Below are 24361 nucleotides of genomic sequence, written 5' to 3'. Positions count from 1 at the left end.
GGATTCACATTTTAGCTCTGTCTTCCTTAAACATTGTATGTTCACACTAGCCCTGAGGTACTGCTGCAACATAGCACCATTGCTGAGGACCTTCGATCTACTTCCGTTGCATAATCTAGTTTAATCCAGGGAGGAGGCAGCTAATTTTTAATACCTGGGTATTAAAAAAAAAGATAAAGTTCCTTCAAGCGCATCGGGCAGCAACCTTGCCTTTTCTTCAGCATTGATCTGTTTTACGAGGCCAAATTGCTAGCTCGACGCTCAACCGAGCAGGGGTGAAACTCGTGCAAGGAGCCGCCCAGATTCAAACCCAGGACCTCTCGCTTGAAAACCCACATGTGGATACCACTACACCACCAGCCAAGATATAGTAAGAAATTAATTGAAGGTTAGCAAGAGGAGCCAGGGTAAGGAAGTATTGGGGCTCTCAATACAGAATATTTAGTCAGTAGGACTACATCTGTAATAAGGGGTGTAATTTTTTTTAATTAAAGTGGAAAACAGTTAATGCAAGTCAGTAGCTTCACTCCCGAGATACAGCAGCTGGAATGTAATTAAGTGGCCAGGTAGGAATTGCATCTGGCCCCTTAGCTCTGCAAACTACAGGATTGGATAAAGGTGTAGGGAGAAGATGGGGGGGTCGGTCAGAGGAAGAATGCAGGGGGAGCTCAGGTAGAGGGAGAATGCATTTTCTAACTTCAGAAAGGCTGTCGTTTTTGAACACCTATAACATTCAATGTTTCAGATTCTAACATATTCAACATAGAAACATTTGGCACATATTGTGACAGCTTGTGTTTCCTCCTCAAGAATGGTGTTGTATCAATTACACCTGTCTGCCCCAGCCATTGGTCAGCCTTGGCTGTTTTTCAGATATTTACATGTTGTGGAAGAGACAAAGCTGGAGGAAGAGGGTGAGTGTAAATTTCCAATTGATTGTAACTGACTCCCTCCATTCTTTGTAAAAGCTGCTTGTCCACACTGAACAAGAGAAAATTTGCAGATGCTGGAAATCAAAGCAACACACATCAAGCCAAGAAGCATCTATGGGGAAAAAAAAAGTACAGTCAAATGCAGTATTTGATAGCCACCTATCTTTGCCTCTCTATGGTAGCAGAGAGATCAACTTGTGATTCAATGTATGCAATGTGGTGAAAATTGGGGCTTAATTGGTGGAAACCATGCCCTTGGGAAGCTTGAATATTGACCCTGAGCTCTAAAATGTCTGAAAACTTTAAATCAAACAATGGCAAATAGAACAGTGAGCAGTGAACCAGACTCTGGGAAGAAGATGAGGCAGCGTCAAAAGTTTAATGGCGATAAAAGCAAAATTATTCACTGCATTGACAGAACAGAAAGGTGTTGAAAGTTGTTTCCATGAAGTTAGATTGGGAAATGATGCAACAGGAATTCTTGTACACCACTTACTGAAAGTATACGGTACACGGAGGTGTAGTGAGGTGCTCCTTGCTGGTGACACGTGGAAACTGAACTTTTTTAGGACTTAGGCTGAACTACAGAGGACAGGGAGGAGGGCGGGCCCCTGCACACGTAGCATGCTGGCCCACTAGTGTGTGAAAAAGCCCTGGTGCTTGTGAAGCAGATCCCCAGCTATGGGTAAATAGCTCTACTGCCTTGCCGCAGCCTCGTGAGAGGTGATGTTTCCCCTGGCAGGGGGTGAGGATCTGGAATGAGAGTCACAATCTCAGGATAGAAAGGAAGAGATTCAGGACTGAGATAGGAAAGTGGATGCATGAAGGGCAGAGTGGACACCAAGGTGTGGAGGGAGCAAGGGGAGTGACTGAGTAAATGTGTTTGTGTAGAAGACCTGTGGAAGTGACATGATGCTACCATGGGAGAGCTCCGAGGAGGCATGTCATGAGTGACAAAACAGGCTGTAGTAATACAAAGCACAGAATTGCCAGTTATTCAATTTGCCACTTTTGACAACACCATCGTGCACTTCGGAAAACACCTCTGCTTTCTTTCCTTCAAAGTTCGTACCATCACTCAAAAAATGGACTTTTAAATTGGCAAACTTTATACACATTTTCATATTCTCAAGCTCTTGGAAAGCCCATGCACACAGTATGAACTTTATTTCACCAACCCGACATTCCCACCAAAAAAAATCCAGCAAGTTAATCAAGTAGGATTTGCCTTCAACAAATAGTGATGACTGACATTTATTGGCCCATACCTTGTCAATATCCTGTTTAATTTTAAACAGATTGTTGTTTATAAAGGTTATTTTCAGCATCACTTGATTATATTACAGGTGCCAGGCTTGTCCTGGGTCTGTGAAGTAGAAATGCAATGAAAATTATTTGAAATCATAAGGCATAGAAGCAGATTTATGTCACTTCATCCATCAAGTCTGCACCATTTCATCGCGACTGATTTATTACCCCTCTCAGCCCCATTCTCCTTGCCTTCTCAATATAGCCCTTAATGCCCTGACGAATCAGAACCTATCAGCCTCCGCTTCAGATATACTCAATGATTTGTCCTCCACAGTGTTCATGGCAACGAATTCCACAGATTCACCACTCTCCAGCTAAAGAAATTCCTCCTCGTCTCCATTCTAAAAGGACGCTCCTCTATTCTGAGTCTTTGTCCTCTGGTGTTAGACTCTCCCACCATAGAAAACATTCTCTCCACATCCACTCTATCAAGCCCTTTCACCATTCGATAGGTTTCATTGAGATCAATTATGGTGAATCCAGGCCCAGAGCTATCAAACGCTCTTCATATGACAAGTCATCCAATCTTGGAATCATTTTCGTGAACCTCCTTTGAAACCTCTCCAGCTTCAACACATCTAAGGGGCCCAAAACTGCTCACCATACTCCGTGTGGTCTGAGCAATGCCTTATTAAGCCTCGGTATCACATCCTTGCTCTTATATTCTAGCCCTCTCGAAATGAATGCTAACATTGCATTTGTCTTCCTTACCACAAACTCAACCTGCAAGTTAAACTTCAGAGAACCCTGCATAAGGACTCCCCAGTGCCTTTGCACCTCTAATTTTTGAATTTTCTCCCCATTTAGGAAATAGACCACCTTTATTCCTTCTACCAACACTATATCCATCTGCCACTTCTTTGCCCATTCTCCTCATCCGTCTAAGTCCTTCTGCAGCCTCTCTACTTCCTCAACACTACCTGCCCCTCCACTTAACTTTGTATCGTCTGCAAATCTGGGCTGAAAGCCACCAATTCCGTCATCAAATCATGGATCGATCATGTGAAAAGGAACAGCCCCAGTTCCGAACCCTGTGGGACACCACTGGCCAGTGGCAGCCAACCAGATTAGGCCCCTTTTTAATTTGCTAAGCAGTAGATCTTTGGAATTCTCAGTCAGAGGGCTCTTGTGGCTCTGTTACTGTGTTCAAAACTGAGACCTTTGTTTCCCCCAGACTCTTTCTTGTTCTGTCACTGCATCCCAAACACCCAGCCACCAATCTGCCCTGCCCCATCGGTTAGGTTTTGCAACTTCAGAGCATTAATCTATTTCAAAGGAAGACACGAGAGTCAGAAAGCTAACTTCATGGTTACTTTAAGTGAGTCGCACACGTATCACATATAACCATAATAAAGTATAGAAACAACAAAGAATGCTTAATCAAACAATATATTTACAACATTACTCAAATATTACTGAAGTATTGAATACCCAACATTCCTCCCCACTGAGCTATAAAATCTTACTTTATATAAAATACATCTCACCTATATACACAGTATACTATATAATACAACTACTATATACAGACATCCAGAGCAGAGCAAAGTTTAAATTGTTCCATTCAGGTCTGAAGATTTAATTGCTGAGGAGGATTTCTTACTCTTGTGGGATAACATCTTCCCTGCAAAAGGAATCACTCTGTTTGGCAAGTGAGACTTGTGACTGTGAAACAATCTCTGGTTCTGAGGCCTCCTCTGTTGCGGTATAGAACATCATTCTGGGACTGTAGGAAATAGTTCTGACAGTGGTAGCCACTTTTCTTCTCCAGCAGTTGAATCTGCTCTCCTCAGCTGATTGATGTGTCGCCTCCAGATGACATCAGATGCAATCTTCACTGAGCAGGAGAGTGATCCAGTTCTGTTCTTAATCTTTCTGAGTCACCTCTGTAGACCCTCGCCAGGACTGCTTGGCTGGGTGCAAAACATTGAATCTCCCTGTTTGAGGAGCCTTCAATTTGTTCCGACTATTTGTCCTGCATATTCCTTCTGAGACTGGGTTTGAGGAGATCCAACGTGAACACAGGGATGACCAAGGAACAGCATAACTGGTGAGTTGTTGGTGGTTGAGTGTGCTGCATTGTGATATTCAAAGAGGAAATTGACGAGCTTCTGATAAAGTGTATAGTATTCTGCCGACATTGCTCTTTAGACTTTGGAAAAACCTTCCACCTAGCCATTTGCACCTAAATGGTTCAGTGCAGCTGTAATGTCTTATTCCATTCATTTTTAGGACTGCCTTCCACAAACTCTGGTCCATTGTCACTGATGAAGTGCTCTGCAACACCAGTCCTCTCAACAGATTATCAGTGTGTGAAGCTGTAGTGGAGGCTATTGGGAACATTTCTGGCCACTTTGTAGCTGCATCACTACCAAGAAATTTGTGCCCATGAATGGTCCAGAAAAATCCACAAAAATCCTCTGCCAGGGCAATGCAGGCTTTTTCCAGCGATGCAGAGGCACTGCTCGTGGCATCTTCTGGACATGTTGGCGTCCCGAAGGATGCAAGACAAACTGCTCAATCTGCTGATCTATAGCAGGCCACTTGACAAACCTTCGAGCCAACACTTTCATATTAATCAGTCCTGGATGACTGGTATGTCACACCTTGAACACTTCAGCTCTCAGTTTGGATGTAAAACAACTCTCAATCCCCACAGAAGGGAATGCCTGCCAAGAGCAAGTTCACCCTGATGCTGGTAGAAATGGGGGAACTGGAGATTCTGCTGCACATTCTAGCCATTTTGTGTGGCCATGTAGACTGAGACAGTGTGGGGTCTTTTCTGGTTTCCCTCTGGATCATCTCTGCCGTAATAGGGAGACATTTTATTTGTGTTAGGTCAAGAGAAGCGTCTTTTTTTTGTAATTTTTTCTTCTATTTCCTTTTCCAAGGGTAAATGGGACAATCCCTCAGCATTTCCATGATGAGACATCCTCTTGAATTCAATTCTCTGTAAGTTTTCATAAATAAAATGGCAGAGGCATTTTAAATTTCAAGGAAACCACAACAACTTCCTTATTGTCGACCAAACACAGAACACAAAGCACAGTAAAAAACTAAACATCATTACATCATCATGTGAGACCAGCCTCTTAAAGTGAACCCCAACTCCATATCGGTGTTTGTGAATTATGCATATGTTTTCACCCATTACATTACCCTACACAGGTCCCTCCAGAATTCACTGAAACCGACATCGTAAGCCCGTCCAGAGCTTCGACAAGCTGCCCATCTCGGGTCCCGTGTTCCATGTTCTATGCCTCTGGCTCACTCAGAGATGTGTTGACATGCTCATGGTCTGGTCATGGTAGCAGAATTCTCCAAATCTCGGTGAGCAAGTTCATGGCAATTTACCAAAATAGGCTCAGGTTTACCCCTCCTATCTGTGATGAAAGTCTTTTCTCTCCATTCCAAAACACGGAACAGGCCATCATAAGGGGGCCTATGAGATGTTGGTGTGCATCATTGCGGACAGAAACAAATGAGGTGGAATGTAGATCAACAGGAACCCAGGAGTGTTGCACACCATCTTGGGAAGCAGGAATAGCTGCAGAGGAATTGAATTTACTGAGGAGGGTGGAACTCTGTGGAGAGGCCAACTAGGAATAGGTGCAAAGGAATTCAATTCACTGAGGAGAGTGGAATGCTGTGGAGAGGCCAACTAGGTGATCGTGGCGTCAGGAATAAAATTACCTGGCACTCGTAATGGCTGCCCGCATACCAACTCAGCCGTGAGCGAAGGCAGGTCTCTTATCGAACCGTTCTGAGCCCCAGCAGGACCCACAGGAGACGATCACGCCAACACAACACTCATCCGTCAGGGCAGCCTTTCAGGAGCGGTGAAACCATTGGATTGCCGGTGATACACTGTGGTGTGATGTAGCCTAATGCTGAGGTTCTGAGCCATCGCAGTCCGTTGGTCTGAGGCGAATTGGGGACCGTGGTCAGAGGAAAGATCAGTTGGAGTGCCAAACCGAGCAACCCAGGGCCTGATGAATGCCCGACCACGTCTGTGACTGACATTGATGCTAGAGGGATAACTCTTAGCCACCTGGTGGTACGGTCCACCATGGTAGGGAGGAGAGTTAAACCGTGAGATGGGGGAAGGGGACCAACCAGGTCCTTATAGACATGGTCAGACCGTCACTCAGGGATCTCAAAAGGTGCCAATGATGCCTGAACATGATGGTTAATTTCTGCCCGCTGGCTCTCAACCCAGGCGGCAGTCTAATCACACACATACTTTCTAAGGCCGTGCCACACAAACTTTAGTGCAACCAGTTTCTGTGAGGCCTTCTGGCCCGGATGTGAGAGGCCTTGAATGGAGTTAAAAACAATATACCTGCAGTTTGTGGACACGATGGGGGTGAGAGCGACTGATTGAGCCATCGTAGGAAAGAAACCCCAGCTTCCCCGAACTTAATGTCAGCCAACCGCAGGCCCGTGACTGCTGTTCGTTAAGCCTGGACCTCTGGGTCAGTAGCTTGGTCAGTTGCAATGCCGGCAGTCAGCTCCCATGTGTCTGGCCTCAATGTGGGAAGCAATCAGTCACGCCATTATTTTTCCCCATTGATGTATATCAGTTCTGAACTCTGATACGTAATCCAGGTGGCAGAGCATAGATCTGATATTTTGGCCATTGCATGCACAAGGGGTCTGTTGTCAATGAACACCGTGAAATGGCGACCCTCGAGAAGAGCTAGAGCCGGAGAAGCTCACGGTCAAACGTGGGGAGAGAGCTGCCGGTGACGAAGGTGAGCAGCCTCCACACGCCTCTGAGTGACTGTTCGTGCACAGCTCCCACAGCACAGTCAGAAGTCAGAAGCATCAGTAGTAATAGCTGTGGGTGCGTTGGGGACTAGGGTCATCTTGAAAAGAGCTTGTTCGGTGTCATCAAATGCTTCTGTCACGTCCGCTGACCAGTCAAGCGCATGATGAGAGACGTTGCCTTTAAGGGCACCATACAGGGCAAGCAGAAGTTCAGCAGCCTTCAGAATGAAGCAGTCAGTGATAGAAACTTACCATACCTAAAAGCTCCTGTAGTTTGTTTGTAGTGTGTCAGCGGAAATTCTGGAACAGCCCCGACTTTTGATTGGAGAGGTTTCACACCTTCTGCCGGGGAGGTAATAGGCAAGAAAGTCAGTGGTTGACAACCCAAACTGGCATTTAGCAGGATTAATAATCAACCTGCGCTGGTTTAAATGCTCAAAATGTGTGTGGAGATGAGACACGTGTTTGGACTCGGATGCACTAGGGACAAGTATGTCATCCAGGTAAACAAAAAGAAAATCCAGGCCTTCTAATACAGAATCCATCGGTCTGTGCTGTATTTTTCAGCTCAAACAGCATGGGCAGAAACTCAGGGTTAACAGTTATCACAGTCATTTTGGGAATGTCCTCTGAGCACACAGGCACCTGATGGTAGCCCCTAACTCAGTCAACTTTAGAAAAAATCAACTTTCCGGCTCAATGTGCCAAAATGTCTGGGATGTATGGCACAGGGTACCGATCACGGCTGGTAACCTCGTTAATGCGTCGGGAACGCCTCGAAGATCCTCTGACTTCCCACTAAGCCCCGCCTACGACTCCTCACCACCCAATCCCGTCCAGAATGGTCCTGCCCATCATCAGGTCACATCCCATCAAGGCCCGCCCTCACCCCCTCACCACCCAATGACGCCAGGGAAGTCCTCCGACTGGTCCAACCAAGTCCCGCCTACAACTCCACACTACCCAATCCTGTCCCGACGATTCTGCGCCAGGTCCCGCCCATCACCCGGCCCTGACACCCGGAGGCCCCGCCCTCCACATCCAGGACCCGGCCCACCGCGCCGCAATGGCCGCGCTGTCGTCGTTGGGCCGTTCGGTGCCGCTGGTGGTGATCCTCGGCGCCACCGGCACTGGCAAGTCGAGGTTGGCGCTGGAATTAGGCCGGAGACTTCGCGGGGAGATTGTCAGCGCTGATTCCATGCAGGTAACGGAGGGGACGGAGTCAGGCGGTGAGAGCCGGGACGAGGGAGTGAGTGGTAGGATGGGAGATGTAGGGGTGAGGGATGAGGGTGTTAGGGTGAGTGTGAGGGGAATGAGTGAGGCAATAGGATGGGGTTACGGGAATCGGGTTAAGAATGAGGAGGTAGGCTGGGGGATGAGGGAGGAAGGTTGTGAGAGAGTGAAGACTAGCTTTAGTTTTCACTTGTACATTGAAACATGCTGTGAATTGTCCCTTTTGTGTCAAATCAAATCAGAGAGGATTTCACTGAGCAGCTGGCAAGTGTTATCACGCTTCTGGCTCCGACAGAGCCTGCCCACTGCTTACTAATCCAAACCTGTAAGTCTTTAGAACGTGGGAGGAAACCGGAGCACTCGGAGGAAACACGTGTGGTCATGGGGAGAATGCACAAATTCTTCCTACAGACCGAGTGAGGAATTGATCCCTGATCTTCCTGCTGGTGTGGAATAGAGTTAAGCTAACGACTACTCTACGGTGAGAGGTGGGAAGAGCAGTTTGGGGACGCAGCTCTGGTCCATTAGAAGAGAGCTGAGAATAAAACAGTTGAGGTGGGTGACTGCAACTTCTGCTGGAGGCAGAAATCTGGGAGATGAATATTGGGAAAGGCATCACCTGTGACTCACTGACCAAGAGCTGGGGGGGGGGGTGCTGGAATGGTCACAGGGGTTGAATAGCTTCCTGTTTAATTAACTCTTCAATCACTGGCAAGGATTTGAAGGCTTGGATTCTATTTGGGGCTGGAAGACGGGCAGTGATGTCATGAAGGGTTGTGACAAGTGTCAGCTTCGGGAAACAAGCGAAGCGATACCATGAGTTGAGCTCTGCAGCGATGCTGCTATGGTTGATGTGTGTATTACAGGTTTACAAAGGTCTGGACATCATCACAAACAAGGTGACAGCCGAGGAGCAGCGGCTCTGCGCTCATCACATGATCAACTTCCTCGATCCACTGGTCTCCTCCTATTCAGTGGTGGATTTCAGGAATAAGGCACTGTCCATAATATCCTTCATGCTGTGCAAGCAGAGAGTTGTGATGTTATCTGTATGGGGACTGTCTATCTGGCGATTTCATTTGCTATGCTGTGGGAGGTTTATATAGTACTTTAAATCCAGATTTAAGGTTCAAGGTTCCTCTTCAGCAGCCAAGTGTAAGAGAGAACAAAATGATTTGTTACTCCAGATCCAATGTAGCATGAAAAACACAAGAACTATAAATATAAAAGTAATCATATAAAACGCCGCAGCAGTGGCTTAGTGAGGCCTGAAATACATAGCATTATCTTATATTCACAGACTGATTGTACATAAAGTGACGCGAGGTTCAGTAATATCTGTACGTCAGGTGACTCTGACAAGAAATGGTAACGTGACAAAGTGACTCTTGGCAAGTGGAGCCCTTCTGGGTAGTAGCAGGACAGGTGAACACAGTAGGACAGTGACTGTCAGTGTAGATATGAGGTGTGGAGTGTAAGGGTAATGTGGTAGTGCTGGAGGGGGAGGCTGCTGAGGGTCTGGAGAGGAGTGACTGATATGGATGGAGTGGTGATGGGGTGGAGGTATTGATTAGCGTGACGGTTTGGGGAAGTAACTTTTTGAGATCAGTGGTCCTGGCATGGATGTTCGTAGCCTCTTCCCTGACAGAAATGGGACAAACAGACCATAACAGGTTGGGTGGGATGGCCTTTTTCTGACACGTTGTATATCCCTGATGGTGGGTAGGCTGGTGTCCGTGATGTGTTGGACTGTTTAAACTCCCTGTCTGCCGCAGTGCAGTTTCCCTACCACACAGTGGAGCAGCGTATTAGGATGCTCTCAATTACACATCTGTAGAAGGCTGGGAGTATGATGTGCACAGTCCAGCCGTTTCCAGCCTCCTCAGAAAGGAAAGGCAATGCTGAGCTTTTTCAACGTGGACGATGTGTCCATGAAAGGATTTGAGAGTTGTGCACGCCCAGGAATGTAAAACTGATGCAAAGAGGGATGTGAGTGATGTGGGTTCTCCTGAAGTTGATAACCATCTCCTTTGTGTTGTTAACATTGAGGAAATGGCTGTCAGCCTGTCACCAGGCCTCGAGCTCTCTAGACGGTCTCATTGTTGTTTATGAGCCCCAAGCAGCGTCGAGTCATCGATGAACTTAACAATGTGATTGATTGTTTGTCTGTTTGCCCTTTTTTGACAGGAAACAAATGTCCATATAGTTTCTAAACTCAAACTGATTTTGATATGAGATACTGCACTGTGTTATCAGAAGTTTGTAAATTTTGAAGGATGTTTTGAAGTTGACGTTTTGAGAGCAATTCCTGAGAAAGCTTTGACACCTGGAGGTACAGATGCTGATGATGCAACTGTTTGGCCTTTGAAATTATTGGGGATATTCTGGAGTCCACTGACAGAAAATTGGAGATGCAGTTTCTCGGAAAAAGATGGACACAGCAGTGGAGGAATATGAAAACCAGGGTGAGGGTTTTAAATTAGTATTATTGGACCAGGAGTCATTATAGATGATAAACACAAGAAATTCTGCAGATGTTGGCAATTCAAAGCAACACACACAAAGTACTGGAGGAACTCAGCAGGCCAGGCAGCATCTATGGAATGAGCAAGCAGTTGACATTTTGGGCCGAGACTCTTCTTCAGGATTGGAAGGTGCCGGAATAAACTGGTGGGCAGAGTGGAAGTTAGATAGCCAGAAGGTGATAAGTGAAACCAGGTGGATGGGAAAAGTACGGGGCTGAAGAGGAAGGAATCTGAACGGAGAGGAGAGTGGACCATAGGAGAAAGGGAAGGAGGAGGAGCATCGGGGGAGATGATGGGCAGGTGAGAAGAGATAAGAGGCCAGAGTGGGAAATCGAAGAGGAGGGGGAGGGAAATTCTTATTCTGGAAGGAGAGATCGATATTCATGCCATCAGGCTGTAGGTTACACAAATAGACTATGAAGTGTTTCTCCAACACGCTGAGGGTGGCTGCATCGTAGCACAAGAGGAGGTCATGGATTGACTTGTTAGAGTAGGAATGGGAATTAGAGTGTTGGGCCAATGGGAAGTTCCACATTTGGCGGATGGAGCAGAGTTGCTCCTGTCAGATTCCGTCATTTTTAGCTCTTTATCTTTCCCACCCACCTGGCTTCACCTATCATCTCTCGCTAATCCTCCTTCCCCTACCCCCACCATTTTATTCTGGCGTCTTCCTCCTTCCTTTCCAGTCCTGAAGAAGGGCCTCGGTCAGTTATGTCGACTGTTCATTCCATAGATGCTGTCTGACCTGCTCAGTTCCTCCAACATTTTGTGTGTGTCATTATCGATCTGTGGACACAGGTAACAAAGTTTTGGTTAGAGACTCATTTATGGAGGGTGGGAGGCCATCACCTGGAGGTAGGTAAGACATAGATGAGAACCTTAGTAGCGATAAGTTGAGCTGAGGGAGTTTGGTGGGGGGGGGGGTGGAGGTAATTTGGGTGATGGTGCAGATACATGGGTAAGAAAGACCCATTGGGACCATATACAGAATATGTCTCCAAACAATTGGAGTCATCCTCGCAGTTGCCAGTGAGATAGGAAACTATCTTTGAGTAAACATTTTACTCAATGTTTGCTTGAAAGAAACATGAACAGAACAATTGAGAATACGTTTTTGACAGGAAGCAAATGCACTGAGTTTCATGATCTGAATATTTAATTCGGGAAAGCCTCTGCTCATTCTATTCTGATGTCTGGCAGTAATAAACTGGAGACAATGGGCTCAAAATAAGTATTAATGAGTTAAAGCTGGATGTTCTCTGAAAGCCAATGTCCATTCAAGGAGTGTTCTGCTTCAAAAATATTAGTTAACAAACTGAACTCAAAGAAGTGAAGTCAAATGGTGAATCAGTCCTCAGCTTAACATCACTCCTGAAGGGCAGCAACTGCTGCAGATCAGGAAACCCCTGTGGTTGGTTGGTTGGTAGTGATCTGGGTTTCATATGTAGGGATGTGGATTCAAATCTGCTTCAGAAACCTCAGTAGAAAACTTCCAGACTGAATCACCAGTGCAGCAATTGCAAAGTGGCAGACTGTCTGAAGTGCTGTCTTTATCTTATTCAGGTTAGCTTATAAGTGTTCATGGCACCCTTTTGAAGAGGGCAGTGTTTCATTATCTGAATATTTAGTTGGAGAAGGCCTCTGCTCATCCAGTTACCGCCACTTGTATTTTAAAAAAGCAGATTAGCTGTTCATTGTTAGAATCGGGGCCAAGTTTAATATCACCAGCATACGTCATGAAATTTGTTTTTGTACGGCAACAAATTTGTATTCCACTGAAATTTGTTAAGATTTGTATTTCAGCTGTTTGCTCTTTGTCATTTGATTGTCATGTTTCATTGTGTGGAAAGCTCTTTGGGAGGTTGTGAAAGGAATGAAAATCTTTCTGTCATAGTGGAAGTTCTGGTCTATGGTTCGTAGCCAGGACATGACTTGTCTAACTTGCTCATTTCTTCTTCAACGCTGGTAATTTTAAACGTGACAATCCTTGGCTGCAACACCTGGTGTGCTGTGCTTGCTGGGTTTGACTGATCTGGTCCAATCCATCTGTGAGTTTAGTCATGTAGCTTCTGATATTTATGTCGATTCCAGTCATGAAACTTGAATTAGTGTAACTTTCCATTAACTTTACACATTGAAGACATCATGAACAGAGAAAAGATCCCGATTATAGTAGGAGGAACCAATTATTACATTGAATCGCTGCTATGGAAGGTGCTCGTGGACACAAAGGTATGAAGACGGCCATCACTCAGCTTCGTAGAGGCTGATCGATGATGGGGTGGGGAGGTGCAAACGAAAACACCACACTAAATGTTATATGACACCAGAGAGAAAGGGGTATGTTAAGCTGTGCTATTGCTCATTGTTAAAAGATAGAGGGAGCCGTGGGTAAGTGACAAATACAAAGTCAAGCCGGTCAATCTCTGTAAGGGAGGATAGCATATTGAGTATTGTTACACAAAAGCCAAATGGGATTATTGAGACACATGATTCTGATGTTTTCCACACATTCAGATACCATTTGGAAAATATACCATAATGATCCATTTTTAGGTTTCTTAGCAGTTCAAAAATTTAAATAGGATAAACATGCGAAAGTCTGCAGGTGCTGGAAATCCAAAGCAACACACACACAATGCTGGAGGAACTCAGCAGTTCGGAGTTTTGGGTCGAGGCCCTTCTTCAGGACTCTGGGACTATGGGAGAACCAGAAAGCATAAAGTGGGCTCCTGGTACAAGGACTGGAAACAGTGTGATTAATGCCGATATGAGGTGATGGTAATGATTGACGCTGCTAAAGTTGTGAAAGTTTTAAAGTTTGAGAATTCTGAACACCGGCTCTTGATTGGTGTCCTCACTATCTGACATTTTCACCATCTCCCTGCCGCTATTTGATTTCTGACATTCATTTACTTGATGGGTTTAATTTGTCCTGCTGTCTGTGCTGCAGGAAGGGACTGTTTGCTGTGCTGCAGATGGAGATTTTGTGACTTCATCAACCAAGAGGAAAGAAGAACTGGAAAAACTTGACTTCCAAGAGCTGTACACACGACTGGTTGAAGTGGATCCCGAAATGGCCGAAAAGTTACACCCACACGATAAACGGAAAGTGGCAAGGTAGGCCAAATGTGAGTGGCATTTAACCACTTGTTTATCTGGTGGAATTTATATAGAATGAAAATATTTTAAAATTAGCTCAGTGTCCTTTTCTGATTCAGCAAAGGACATTTGTGTACAGTACTGTGCACGAGTCTTAGGCACATATACAGTGGCATGCAAAAGTTTGGGCACCCCTGGTCAAAATTTCTGTTACTGTGAATAGCTTAGCGTGCACAGCCGCTCTGAAATGATATCGTATTTGTTAAGTAGGGGCCGTGCGCAATCCTGATTTGATGGAGACAGACATGAGAAGCACAGAGAAACTTCTGAAATGCCTGCTTTGCTGCTGCTGCTACTGTGTGATCAAGAATCTCCGGAGGGGAAGGCCCCAAATCCTTGGCTTTGCCTATTGCCTCTTGCTGGGGCCGGGGTTGAAGCACTCGGCAGAGATGGTGCTCGTTGCTCGGTGTTGGAGGGCTGGTCGGAGGCTCGAAGTTTTCGGATGGACTCAAGAGTCGGCTGTGGTCGGGTGCTTCCAGGGTGCTGCATCGGCAAGTTTGCGGCGCTGGAGGTTCATGGCAGGGAGAGTTTTTCTTCCTTCTACCATCTGCGTGAGATGATGGGACTTTTGAGAGACTTTGAGACTTTTTTTTTACCGTGCCCATGGTCTGTTCTTTATCAAATTACGGTATTGCTTTGCACTGTTGTAACTATATGTTATAATTATGTGGTTTTTGTCAGTTTTTTAGTGTTGATTTGTCTTGTTTCTGTGATATCATTCTGGAGGAACATTGTATCATTTCTTAATGCATGCATTACTAATTGACAATAAAAGAGGACTGCGTGTAGGGCCCAAAGCAAAAGTTTGGGCACCCCGCATGACAGTACTTAGTAACACCCCCTTTGGCAAGTATCACAGCTTGTAAACGGTTTTTGTAGCCAGCTAAGAGTCTTTCAATTCTTGTTTGGGGGATTTTCGCCCATTCTTCCTTGCAAAAGGCTTCTAGTTCTGTGAGATTCTTGGGCCATCTTGCATGCACTGCTCTTTTGAGGTCTATCCACAGATTCTCGATGATGTTTAGGTCAGGGGACTGTGAGGGCCATGGCAAAACCTTCAGATTGCACCTCTTGAGGTAGTCCATTGTGGATTTTGAGGTGTGTTTAGGATCATTATCCTGTTGTAGAAGACATCCTCTTTTCATCTTCGGCTTTTTTACAGATGGTGTGATGATGGCTTTCAGAATTTGCTGGTATTTAATTGAATTCATTCTTCCCTCTGCGAGTAAATCTTCCCTGTGCCACTGGCTGCAACACAAGCCCAGAGAATGATCGATCCATTCCCGTGCTTAACAGTTGGAGAGGTGTTCTTTTCATGAAATTTTGCACCCTTTTTTCTCCAAACGTACCTTTGCTCATTGCGGCCATAAAGTTCTATTTTAACTTCATCAGTCACAGGACTTGTTTCCAAAATGCATCAGGCTTGTTTAGATGTTCCTTTGAACATTTTGAAAATTTTGAATAGAACTTTGTATATTTACTCTCAAGGCTGTAGATTTGTAGTCCTTTTATTTTCTTTAAGCAATCCCAATCCCAGGCGAACACCACTTTGTCTTACAGACTTCCATTTATTTTAGCATGTACCAAGGAGAGATCATATTTAAATCTTTCCCTACAAATATGTAACTTGATCCATTGTGCATTCCACTGTCTTGCTTTCATTGAATTACGAGGTCTGTCCATGGATCAGAGCTGACGTGGAAAATGTACAACTGGTACACACTACCCCACAGCCATCCTGCACCTTTGAGATTTCAGTTCAAGTCGTACAGGTGGTTCAGAAAATCAACTCCACCAGGAAAATTACAGTTTATTGTTTGCAGTGATCGTTTAGCAGAAAAAGCTGTAATAATTGAAGTATGTAGTGTTCTTTGTTTTATTTACCACCAACAAGCAGTCACTGAGTTTCACCAGAGCCATCTTAAACCGAAAGTTCCGGTGGATATAGATGAAAGAAGCCATCTTTTGGATGATTCATAATGTAGGGGAGATATAAATATCTGGCACATTATTCTGTTAGGTGCACTGATATTGTCATTTATTCTTTCATTCTTCAGCCGTTCTTTCTGGTTGAGTGGAGTACAGTGATAGGTCTGTGGGTCTCTGCTGAAGGCCTGACATGAAAAAGGCAGAAAAATGTTTCCTGAATCTTCCAAATTTAGTGTTTGGGGCATTCCAAATGTTTCTGTGGCATCACCTTGCATGGTTTCTGTGAGAATGAGTTGGTGCTTGGAATAGGGAAATGATAGGTATTGGAAGGACTTTGGGAGTAATGATTACCTGCGTGAGTGTGAGTGAGTGGTTTCTGAGGAATCTTGGCTATGATTGTTACAGGCAATACAAGTGCGGAGTGCTTCCCAGTGATACAGCTCACATTTTCACTGTGGAGTTCTGAGTGTCCATTAGTGAGAATAACACAGTGGCTGCTCCTGCAGTTCAGCCTTCAGGAAGGCCTTCTGGGCTCCCTAGTGCAAAGACTTCCTTCTCCCCTCCACCGTCTCTCCATTCTCAATTAAAACAGTGGTGATAACGGAGGGTGTGGGCACTCACTCTCCTATATTACCTCCAGCTAGAAAATCATAGATATGTCTAACAATTCCGAGGCTCATGGAAATATGGAGGTCTGATGTCAGCATGCATAGTAGGTGCCCTCAATTGCTAATTAATTGTTCAGGCTTTCAGTCCTCTAACTTTGACTAGGCAAGCTATCTGAGCCAGACTCATTTTAAAAGCAGAGTCTGTGAATATTTCTGTAAGACTAAGGTGCTGTATATTGTGAACCTGGTGCTGACAAGTTACTCTAAGCTGCTACATGGAAGTTAATGCATTGTTACTTTGCACAGTGGCTGAGGACTTGCCTTCAGCTCACTCTTTCCAGTCACACGGGGTCAGTGGACACTGTCTGCTTCATGCAGCCTAGTTACAGTCACTGCCATTTGTCGGCTAAAGGAAGTGTTGGATTTGTGGTGGAGAAGCTGGCATTTGTGTTGGTGTTGAAGTTCCTGTGTGCTCCATTTAGCCTATCAACGTAATAATTTCTTTCTACTTTGTCAGATGGGATTTGCCACAGGGTAGAGCCCTCCACACTTAATTATGTAAGTTATAGGATTCTCCTTGAAATCTCGTGTACTCTTGTTTGTGCCACTGAGCACTGGACTCCATGGCTGGTGAAGTTGTTTTAACCCTTGGTGGTTATAAAAGGCTACATGTTTGTTGTTGTAGACTGACTATCAGTATTTGGCTAACACAAACTTTCCTTAAACAGGAGCTTGCAGATCTATGAGGAGACTGGAATTCCCCACAGCAAGCTTCTCCAGCAACAGCGGGAAGAAGAGGGTGGAGGTCCCCTCGGTGGTGCCTTGCGGTTTCCACAGCCCTGTATTTTTTGGTTACATGCTGACCTTTCAGGTAAGAGGAGGTGTGAATAAACAAAAATATTGGATCTCATTCGTGTTATAAGAGTTGCACTCTAATAACTTCTCAAATCCCCTCAGCAGTGGGTATGGATAGGAGCTTCTCGATCGCATACTGTTATTTTAGTAACGTGAGCTTTAGCTGTGGAGGTGACCAAGCTTCGTATTCAAATCAGCTGCTTACGTTGCAATTTGAAACTCTTCATGGATGGTACCCAGGGTCAGGATTAAACCTGGTTCCTTGCAACTGTGACGCAGCTGAAGCACAAGCTCCCAATATTCTGCTTTCAATTCTGCTAGCAGTAAACAATAACATTGTTTGCTTGACTGATTACTTGGTGCACTGCCCACTAGCCTTTGGTAAATCATGTGTAGAGAATACCTAGACCCCTCTGAATTTCAGAGCTTGGCAATTTCTCATGACTTGGATATTCTGCTTTTTTTATTATTCCTACCACAGCAGGAAAGTTCCCACAACTGGTGAAGCAGAGTTGTTGTATGCGCAGTTTCTCCCATCTCAGCCACTGAAGCTTGCAACTCCTCCCAAGTTGTCATTGGTCTCTTGGTGGCCTCACTCATTGGTCTGTTTCTTACACGGTCACTCAGCTTTTGAGGACGGCCTGCTCTGGGCAGATTTACAGCTGTGCCATATTCTTTCCATTTCTTGATGATTGACTTGGCTGTACCCCAACGGATATTCAGTGACTTGGAAATTTTTTTGTATCCTTTTCCTGACTTGTGCTTTTCAATAACTTTTTGTGGAGTTGTTTGGAGTGTTCTTTTGTCTTCATGGTGTAGTTTTTGACTCACTATTAGTTGGACCTTTTAGATACAGGTGTATTTTTACTGCAATCAATTGAAACCCCTTAACTGCACACAGGTCTCCAGAATCATCTCCATTTTACTGATTATGTCACTTCTAAAGCCAGTTGGCTGCACCAGTGATGATTTGGTGTGACATATTAAGGGGGCTGAATACTTAATGTAATCAATTATTTTGAGTTTTATATTTGTAAGTTAGATCATTTTGTGGAGATCTGTTTTCACTTTGACTCTTCCTGAGTCTTTTTCTGTTGATCAGTGTCAAAAAAGCCAAATTAAATCCACTGATTCAATGCTGTAAAACAATAAAGCATGAAAACTTCCAGGGTGGGGGGGTGGTGAATACTTTTAAAAGACGTTGCATGTATTTTGACGATAAATTTACAAACGTTTGTACTTTGAGCATTCATTCCATCCACTTTTTATTTGCTTTTGAATCAGCAATATCTGTGAGTGGTAAGTTTTTGTTAATATTGGTGAACATTTAGGAGAGATGTTTTGAAGGAAGTATTGTGTTTATTGTTTATCGATACTAAAATTTCCTTGCACCACGAGTTTACTCTTGTCTAACAGCATAGTGTTATGTATGTGTACTACCTAGGTTAACACCGATTGTGAGAATAATCAACAGTATTAGTACAGTCAGGCGCACAATGATTCTGTATTTAATTTAATATGTGTTTTACTCAACCTCCTGCAGTTCTACAAAGGGGTGAATACTTTTTACAATTGATCCTAGTATCATGGCTCTAAGAGATTATTACTTTCCATCTATATCTCCATTGGCTATTAGCTCCTGCCCATTTACTATGATTTGTGTCATTAACTATTAAGAAGGTGCACAGGGTTATAGAGTCAGCCAACTCCACTACGGGCACAACCCTGCCAACAAGGGCATCTTTAACGAGGCAGTGTCTGTCATTAGCATCCAGGACATGCCCTCTTCTCCTTACTACCATCAGGAAGGAGGCACAGGAGCTTGAACACTCAAACTCAAGGATTCAGGAATTTCTGAATGATCCATGCACACTACCTTGTTTCCTTTATCCACTATTTAGTTATTCTTGTCATTCATGAATTGTTACGTCTTTGCACTTGCCACCACAAAGCAACACATTTCTCATCATATGTCAGTGATGATAAATCTGACTCTGATATGCTCAAAGAGTTTTCAGTTTTGCCCTTTTACCATTTTTCTTGCTCTGGCTCTAATTGAATTACACGCTCAATACTCTGATCATTGCTATCTATTTTGCTGCCTGTTTCATCTTCTTGTTCTTTAATTTTCCCTTGCAGTACCCTACCTCTCTAGCTGTTTGTGTGTAGTTTATGGTGTGTATAAAACCGTGAATAGTTCATCTGTTTGGAAATTGGTCCCACCTAATTCAACTGCACCACATTCCAATAGCTCCCACTTTCCCCTGTATTGGTGCGAGGGTTTCATGAATTAGACAGTAATTTCTCAGACAGTAATCTTTGAAACGCTTATCCAACTCTCTGATCTTGTTGCCTGTTTGCTAAATTGCACATGAACCCAGGCCCAGAGATGATTGCACTTTTAAATGTGTTTCTTCATTTGGACCCTGCTAGCTCATACTCCTTTAGCAGCACCACCCTCTTTACCTTTTCCCACATAGTACTAAATCATTTTGTGTGCCTATTCTAACCTCTTGTCCAGCTCAAGGGTTGATGCTATTAACTGGTATCAGAAAGGCAACAAGGCCTTTAAGACTATTCCTACATGACTACCATGTGCCTTTTCACACTCCCACCTTGAATGATCCTCCTACCATGAAGCTATTGGGGTCCAATTTGACTTTCCTGCAGCCTTTTGTTCTTGTTCGCTCAGTGTGGGATCTCTGGCTCTTCCTGCACTAAATTCAGGATCCCCAATCTTTGTCTTACTTGAAGTCACTCACCTGTCCCTCTTGACCTTAAATTCTGCACTACTTGTTCTCAGGCTTGTGACTGCCTCTTGGAACAAGATATTCTACTAACGTTTTTCCACCCTGTTACTATCAATGCTTCTGAATCTTGAATCACACCCTATCAATTCCTGAGCTGAAGTTTCTCAAGTTGAAGGTGCTGTCTGTGGATGATAGAAGCTTCCATCAGCTCCCATTATTGACAATGTGACACATCGCTGCCCTAATTCAGTGCTCCATTTGTAAAGCTGCACTGTTTCTCACAAAATTCCACAGTATTGTATTCCTTTCAATGTACAAAAAAACTCAGCAAAACCTCTATCTATTTCCTGGATCCACCCATTCTGCATCAGTTAACTACCATTAACTTGTTATATATAATTACCCAGCAGACTTTACAACTTTATTCTTGTGGAATGCTGCAAGTGAAAACTATAAGCCAAACTAATATTTGAATTAAATTGAACAAATATTTGAAATAAAATTACCTCTTTTCACTAAATTCCTCACTGCACAAAATGCAAAGGAGTAGTGTAAATAAGAATAGTGTAAAGTTACTTAATAGAAGAAAGTAATCAACTACAAGTGGTGAAAATTGTGCCCAAGGGGAAGCCAAGCAAGAAATTGTGTCCAAGTTGCAGAATCACCTACCTCAAGATGCCATCCAATGATGCTAATGATGCTGTTCTTCAATCAGTCCCAGTCAGCTTAAAAACATCTAACACTGTCAACTTTCTCTTTTGAAATGTTTGAAACTTCAAACCTAATCCTGGTTAGATCCACCTGTCCCTTTCAGCCGGTGAATTCTGTATTGCAGGCTTGTAATTGGGTGGTCAATGGCTTGTTAAGGAGATTGGAGACACAGCTATGCTTCACAGGGGTACATCTGCTGAGTGTTGCATAATTTGAGGGTGCTAGGGACAGGACAGTGAGTGAATGGAAGACTTAGTTGAGAGAATGGCCTTGATAGACAAATATACACGTCTGTATGAATTCTCTGGATCTGAGCCGAGCGATGAGCATGGAAAGAAGTAGATGATGGTTGGATGTTGAAGTTGAAGAAGTTGGACGTTCCTATTTCTGAGCATTAAGAGGACATGAAGTTGAGAAATTGGAACATTTGAGATAGAAATTTTGATTTCAGAGTTTGAGATGTTGAAGTGTAGATGTGTCTGTCTCGATCTGGAGTTAGTTGTGGATAGTATGTACTGAGAAATTAAACATTTCACTCGTTAACCTCAGGTAGTCATGGCTGGTCAGTGATGTGTCACACACACCTTCAATAAGTGGGAATGCTGTACGCAGTATGCCCTGCATCTTTAGGATCTTCAGCTGAAGAATTAATAGGCTGCAATTTGCGATTCACACTCATTGACGCACCAGGGAGGAGAAAAGACTGAGAGATGCAAATTAATGTTATTTAGTGTTGGAAAACTGTTAACTCTTGGATGTCTTTTGTCTAGTTCTGGACGAGCGTTTGGACCACCGAGTTGACGAGATGCTTGCTGCTGGTCTTCTGGAGGAACTGAATAGTTTTCATAAACAGTACAACCAACAGAAAATAGCCAAGAACAGGTCAGCTGTTGTCCTCTCATGGATATAATTAAGTAGCAAATTTATCCTATTGGCAAGTCAGACACAAAGTTTTTAGAATCTTAGTGAATCATTCAGGCCCTTCATCACATCACGTTCAAGCCAGCCATAGGTACTAGTAGTTGGGTGCTGATGCTTTTGTGATCGGAAGTCAAGAATGAAGCATAAAACTGATTTCCAGACATTTTATTAAATGTTACATAAACAAAGGAAAAAGTAGTCCTGGTCATCTCGTACTCAAACTAGAGGTAACTAGTGATAACAATTAACCTATAAAATAGCCTGATTCAAATGGTGTGACAACTGCTGCTGGAAACTAAGAAGTTTCTACAGAAATGCAGACCCAACTGTAGCATATTACTGAAAAATCTCCACTGGATATAGGTGATTATATAAAATTACAAGCAAGCCTTAAGCTACAAGAAAAGTAACATTCTAACTCCAATCCAACACAATATACACTAATTCTGTGTACCAACATTCCCCTCTTTGCAATGGGAATTCGGGTGCATTCAGATGCTTATTAATTGTTGTAAGAGTACCTGCCTCCACCACCCACTCAGGCAGTGTATTCCAGAAACCATCCACCCTGTCAGGGAAAAAGTTATTCTTCAAATCCACTCTTGCCCATTAACCTAAACTTTCACCCTGTAGTTTTAGAGACCTCTCTTATGGGGAAAGGTTTTTTTACTGTCTGCCCTACAATAATTTTGTATACCTTTATCTGGTTGTTGCTTTTTGTCCTTTGTTCCAAGGGAAACATATTTAATTGGTCCAGTGTCTCCTCACAACTGAAATACTCTATCCTAGTTTACATCTTGATGGTTTATCTCTTCACCCTTTTGGTGAAATTATATCCTCCTTATAGCTACAACAAGAAACCACAACAGTACAGTATTTGTGGCTGAACTGATATTTTACAAAGTTGTGCCAGAACCTCCCTGTCCCATATTCTGTGCCTGGCTAATAAATGCAATTATCCTCCAGCTTTGAAAAAATTTTTAAAAAGTGCTGAAAATACTCTGGTCAGAGAAACAGTTAATATTCTTCGTCAGAACTGGGAGGGAGACAAAAGAAGCTAATTAAGTTGCAAGGAGACAAGGGAAGGGAAATTGCTCTGATGGCTTAGAACTGGGGTGACCTCGGGATAAGCTGTAAACAAGTTGATCTGGCCACTGAGTTAACGGGAGCAGTTAAAGTGAGAATGTAAAAAATAAATGCAGAAGGTAGGAAATACAAAGCTGGAGGCTATGCTTTGATGGAGAGTTGGGGAGGGGGAGATCGGGGCAAAAACAAACATGCTGAGCTAGTACCACAGATGGATGACTGATACAGAGAAATCAAGTTATCTGAACTTGTAAAATTAAATGTTGAGTCTAGAAGGCTGCAACATGCTCAGGTGGAGGATGAGGTGCTGCTCCTCAAATTTGTGTTGAGACTTGTAGCAATACCAGAGACTGCAGACTGAGGTGACAGTGAAATGGAGAATTAAGATCGTAGACAACAGGAAGCTTCAGGGTCATCCTGCAGACCGAACGTGCAAAATGGTTCCCTAATGTTTTAGTTGTTTTTTTTCCAGTGTAGAGGAGACCACATTGTGAAATATGCTGTGTTGGAGGATATGCAGATGAATCGCTGCTTCACCTGGAAAGACTGTGTGGGGCCCTGGGTGGTGGGAAGGGAAAAGGTGAAAGAAAGTGTTGCGTTGCCCGTGGTTGCAAAGTAATGTGCTGTAAAAAGGGGTGGTGAGTGGGAATGGAGGAGTGGACCAGGGTGTTGTGATGGGAATTGTTTCTCTGAAATCCTGAAAGGGAAGAGGAAGATGTGACTGGTGCTGGAATCTCCTTGGAATTGCAGAGAATGATCTGTCAAATGGAGAGGCTGTTTGGGTGGAAGGAGAGAACCAGTGTAATTGTATCACTGTTGAAGAGCAGAGACATAGAAATGGATAAGATGTAATCAAGAGTGTTGTTAAAGGGAGAGGAGAAGCCACAGGAAGAAAGAAGGTATTTTAGAGGCATTTGTATGGAAGGTTTCATCTTCAGAGCAAATATGACAAAGGTAGAGTCCTGTCAGGAGTCGAGTGGGATGAAAATAGATGTGGGAGCTGTAGGCTTGTGATGGATGTTAGTGGTTTGCTTTCACCTGAGATGAAGGCACGGAGATAGCCAGACTTCAATTCTCCTTCAGGTTTTCACCCTGCTTCCACCTCATGGTCCGTCAGATTCTACCCTCCCTTTAGTGGATCTTTTTGTCTCTCTTTGGCCTACCCAAAGTGTGCTACAGCAAGACGTCCTGTTGTCTGCAGCAAGCTATTCATTCTTTTCAAATAGTCAAATTCTGATAGAACGTGTGTATGGGGTAAATGATAGGGACCTTCGGAGTATTTATGTACAGAAAGACTGAGGTGCAAGTCCATGGCTCCTGAAAGTATGGTCACGGGGGATGATGTAGAGAAAACGGTTCGGTATGTTTTCCTTCCAAGGATTGGTCTGTTATGTTGCATAGCAGCTGTTTAAAACATTAGTTAGACCTCACCCGTCTTATTGTGTATAGTTCTGATCTCCACACTGCAGGAAGGATGTGGTAGCAATGGAGATTTGGCAGTATGTTGCCTGAAATGGTAGTCTCTCTTTAGAAGGAGCGTTAAGCCTCTTTTGAATTGTGAGGGTCATTGG

At 43.9% G+C, this 24361-nt stretch overlaps 1 protein-coding gene across 1 annotated transcript in view; it reads left to right on the top strand.

Moving 5' to 3' along the window:
* Nucleotides 1-8026: 8026 nt before the first annotated feature.
* trit1 (tRNA isopentenyltransferase 1) overlaps nt 8027-24361 on the top strand; it is a 48433-nt gene continuing 32098 nt past the window's right edge. The window contains exons 1-6 of the mRNA XM_063033633.1: nt 8027-8217; nt 9113-9255; nt 12907-13003; nt 13725-13891; nt 17196-17338; nt 21554-21665. Coding sequence (XP_062889703.1) covers nt 8080-8217; nt 9113-9255; nt 12907-13003; nt 13725-13891; nt 17196-17338; nt 21554-21665 — 800 coding nt within the window. The 5' untranslated portion in view covers nt 8027-8079. The remainder of the gene's footprint in view (nt 8218-9112; nt 9256-12906; nt 13004-13724; nt 13892-17195; nt 17339-21553; nt 21666-24361) is intronic.

This window comes from Mobula hypostoma, chromosome 26 (genome assembly GCF_963921235.1).
Source record: "Mobula hypostoma chromosome 26, sMobHyp1.1, whole genome shotgun sequence".
NCBI lineage: Eukaryota > Metazoa > Chordata > Chondrichthyes > Myliobatiformes > Myliobatidae > Mobula > Mobula hypostoma.
This window is presented reverse-complemented; position numbering and strand designations above follow the sequence as displayed.